At 50.0% G+C, this 3,853-nt stretch overlaps 2 protein-coding genes across 6 annotated transcripts; one reads left to right on the top strand and one right to left on the bottom strand.

Moving 5' to 3' along the window:
- Positions 1-2,416, top strand: PPTG_08327 (hypothetical protein). Of its 3 annotated transcripts, XM_008903321.1 has the most exons (6): positions 1-102; positions 173-604; positions 665-1,172; positions 1,249-1,403; positions 1,478-2,135; positions 2,211-2,403. In XM_008903321.1, exons 1-6 carry the CDS (start codon positions 16-18, stop codon positions 2,366-2,368), a joined length of 1,998 nt encoding a protein of 665 aa, XP_008901569.1. In that variant the 5' UTR covers positions 1-15; the 3' UTR covers positions 2,369-2,403. The 3 variants fall into 3 exon arrangements, with proteins under 3 accessions (XP_008901569.1, XP_008901568.1, XP_008901570.1); XM_008903320.1 differs by having other exon boundaries at positions 173-1,172; positions 2,211-2,416; XM_008903322.1 differs by having other exon boundaries at positions 173-1,172; positions 1,478-2,416.
- PPTG_08326 (2-oxoisovalerate dehydrogenase subunit beta, mitochondrial) lies at positions 2,178-3,853 on the bottom strand. 3 transcript variants are annotated; one of them, XM_008903319.1, is made up of 5 exons: positions 3,784-3,853; positions 3,085-3,708; positions 2,777-3,019; positions 2,583-2,705; positions 2,178-2,493 (listed from the first exon to the last, which is right to left on the bottom strand). In XM_008903319.1, exons 2-5 carry the CDS (start codon positions 3,622-3,624, stop codon positions 2,434-2,436), a joined length of 966 nt encoding a protein of 321 aa, XP_008901567.1. In that variant the 5' UTR covers positions 3,625-3,708; positions 3,784-3,853; the 3' UTR covers positions 2,178-2,433. The 3 variants fall into 3 exon arrangements, with proteins under 3 accessions (XP_008901567.1, XP_008901565.1, XP_008901566.1); XM_008903317.1 differs by having other exon boundaries at positions 3,085-3,853; XM_008903318.1 differs by lacking the exon at positions 2,178-2,493 and having other exon boundaries at positions 2,528-2,705; positions 3,085-3,853.

Below are 3,853 nucleotides of genomic sequence, written 5' to 3'. Positions count from 1 at the left end.
TTTTTCGTGACGGGGATGGCCCTCGGTGAGTCAGATCGACAACATCAGCCTGCGAGACTTGCTGGTTACTGGAAACCAAAGCTGCTTTACGACTTCCCAAACGTGAGTGGGTTATATCTTGTAAGTGATCTGTTGCTCACTGCTCAACCAATGTTGTGTCTCGTGTTTGTAGCGTATCAACGACCCACCTGATGAGTCTGTAGCCGATTTCTGCTTTCCGAGGGGTGTGCCTTTAACGATGTGTACTCCTGAACAAGCGAAATCAGTTTTCGGTGTGGCTGTGTCACAGTGGTTCACTGACATTGACCCACTTCAAAAGTACATCAAAGAATCTCCAGAGACAACCGGCTACACCTTCCGTCTTACCGGTGCAAAAGGCGAAGTGCTATACGGCTTTTGTGTTGCAGTTATGAGGGAAGTTACAACTGGTGTATCATCAGAGACCAGTCCAACAAAGAGCCCTCGTGGAAGCTGGGCGTCGAGCTGGTTTGGTGGTTACTCCTCACCTGCTAGCAAAGAAAGCCGTGCGAACTTGACGGCCAAGATGGCTCCGATGTGCTATTGCTTCACAAGCAAATTTCCCTTTTATCGCTTCCACTTTGCGGTAAGAATCATTGACTATGTGGTTATTTCTGACGATAAGCTACTAACACGGGACATGCAGGTACTACGAATGATCATTGAAAACGAGTTAGAGCAGCACAGACTATTATCAACTGCATCTATGGATGAATCAGGGAGCGAAGCTACAGAGGACGAGCGATTTGAGATCATTTTGAGACCACTGCTCGATCTTGCGATAGAATTCACGATCTTTCACGAAGAAAACCCTGCTGTGCGAGATCAAACCACTGAGTCGGGAGAACAGAGCACTATGAATTCTATTGCGACAAAGCTGAGCATTTCGCCAGTGGAACGACGTGCTGTTCTGAGTGAAGATGCTAGTGTTATCACCAGCAAAGGAGAAGATATCCAACCCAGCACTGAACCGAGAAGACGTCCGAGTAAACTTCGGAAAAGCTTAAGCACGGATGATATCGACAACTACAAATTAGCCAACACGTTGATAACGGACAAACCTATGGTAAAGAGTATTGACTCCAGTCAGCCTAGGGAATACGAGCGCATAAAAGTCGGAGATATCCTCGAAGCAGTCGATAGCATTGCAACAGGTACGCGCCACTATCCTTATCCTAACTGAAACTTACCGTATTCACGATTGCTTGTATGTGTTCATTTGCTTTGTAGCGTCCATGAGTTTTGAACAAACACTGACATTGCTAGAGAAAGGGAATCGTCCAATGCGCCTCCGCTTCCGTAGACCTGCCTCATCAGCACAAGCATCTCCAACAGCTACTAAGCGATCAAAGCATCGGCGGTGCTTGTCACCCTCTTCCGTCGATGTGCGTTGTTTGTATTTAACAGAAGCACACTATGTACTAACCTCTCGGTTGTATGCTGTCTCTGTCTTGTGTAGATTTTTCATCGAGCTCGACGAATCAAGATAAACGATCCGGGACACTGGTCTACGGCTCGGTTCCCGACTTTCGATTTCAGCTACCAGTTCCCGAAACGCCATTCCGATCGATGGTCTGTTGGGGTTGTGCTACGCTTTTTGACGCCAGACAAGGTAGTCGAGATATTGGCTTACTTGCTGCTTGAGAAGCAGGTTGTCATTATGAGTGACAGCCCAGCCAAGATCTCGGCCGTGTGTACGGCACTTCTGCTTTTACTCGCTCCATTCCAGTGGCAGTCGACGTATATCCCGCTGTTGCCTTCAGGGCTGTTAGATTTCTTGCATTCACCTGTGCCGTTCCTCGTGGGCTGCCATTCGCTGAGTGAAACATCCGAGTGGGCCGATGTTTGCTTCTACGATATCGACAAAGATCGTATTGCTGTACCTGCTGCGACGAGGCACTTAGGTCCATCTTCAATTCCCAACGGCGTAGAGATTTGTCGCTTGCTACGGAAAGCTAGAGAGCGCTTCCGTGCACTACGTCCCACTGGCAAACCGTGGTATGAACTATCCGAGGAGCAAGACACGATCATCACTTTGACAATGCAGGAAGCAGAGATTTTTCTGCGCGATATGGGCTTCGACATTTCTTCTCAAGACCTGGCAGCGTCGATCTCGGGTAGGCAATTCTATTTGAATTGTGTTTTAAGGGAATATTGTGGTTGACTATGGTGCATTTGTTATCACTGTTTAGGGGGTCAGAGTTTCTACGACCGCTTGCAAGAAGAGGTAGCCAAGGAAGTGCGGAACAGTGTCTACGAGGACTATTTGGACGAGTTTACGCAGACGCAGATGTTCTGTCAGTACTACGAAAGTCTCTTACAACCAGAAGCGCAAAACGTGCAAAAGTAATTGGAGACAACTTTAATAAACCTGTTGAAAAACGTGGGAAGTATGATCATTGGTGGCTAGCTCAGCTAGTAATCCACTACCTTCTTGATCGCCTCGAAGTTCCGCAGCGCGTCTGGAAGGTAATGCTGAGAATATCAATGAGAAATATACAAAAGTTAGCGAAAGGTTATCAGTACTTTACAGTGGAATAACATTATAGCTCCTGCAAACTCACCGATTCATACGCGAGTGGGAACGGTGTATCGTACCCGCACACACGCTGAATGGGGGCCTCCAAGCTCAAGAAGCACCGCTCCTGAATACTAGACGAGATTTCGGCGGCAAAACCACCGGATTTCTGTAAAAAGCAACCACAACCATTAGTTCGAATGAAGAACTTCACTACCACTTAATTCTGCTACCACTTACCGGAGCTTCGTGGCTGATAACTAGTCGACCGGTCTTGCGAACTGAGTGCTCAATTGTGTCAGCGTCCCAAGGGAAGATCGTCTGCAAGTCGATGAGTTCACAGCTGATACCGACGTCTTCAGCGTATCCACACGCTTCCTCCAGTACCCGCATCTGTGCGCCCCAACCAACTACCGTGACGTCCGTACCTCGTCGCACAATCTCCGCCTCACTCAGATTTTGTACATACTCTCCCACTGGCACCTATCCATCATCAACAGTTTGTCAGCAATGTACCACCAACCTTGCTACATCACCGAGTGTCTTACCTCTGCAACTGATGCGCGATACAGCGCCTTGGGCTCCAAGAAGAGCACGGGATTCGGGTCTCGAATAGAAGCCAGCAGTAACCCCTTCGCTGTCACCGGGTTTCGTGGCACCACCACTTTAAGTCCGGGTGTGTGTGCAAAGTACGCCTCAGGTGACTGCGAGTGGTAGTGGCCACCGTGACCCACAGCTCCATACGGGGCACGGAACGTGAGTTTACCGCAGTCGAACTCGTTGCCTGACCGGTAGCGGAACTTGGCTGCCTCGTTCACGATCTGGTCAAACGCCGGGAAGATGTAGTCGGCGAATTGAATCTCGGCGATTGCCGTCCGTCCTGTCGACGCGTAACCAATGGCAAAACCGGCGATTCCTTGTTCACACAGCGGTGAGTTGAAGACGCGATCGTCGCCGAACTTCTCACGAAGGTCCACCGAACAGCGGAACACGCCACCGAAGGCCACGTCCTCGCCAAATAGCACGGCAGAGGGGTCTGTCTCCATGGCCACGCGCATGGCGTCGTTGATGGCCGTGAACATGTTCATTTGCTGCGTCTCAAGCACAGGAAGAGCGTCGTCTTCCTCCTCTTGCGCTTGAGCTAGAGGTGGAGCCACGTGCAGTGCGCGGAGCTGTGGTGCACGACGCAGACGACGCGTCAGAGCGCTGCGAGACGAGGACAGCAAGGACATTGACGGATGCTTTACACTCTAGGAGGCTATTCAGGGACTGCTGGCGACGTTGAGCTTGAGCTTGAGCTTGAGCTTCTTCTCGACT

This window comes from Phytophthora parasitica, assembly GCF_000247585.1.
Source record: "Phytophthora parasitica INRA-310 unplaced genomic scaffold supercont2.15, whole genome shotgun sequence".
Lineage (NCBI taxonomy): Eukaryota > Oomycota > Peronosporomycetes > Peronosporales > Peronosporaceae > Phytophthora > Phytophthora nicotianae.
This window is presented reverse-complemented; position numbering and strand designations above follow the sequence as displayed.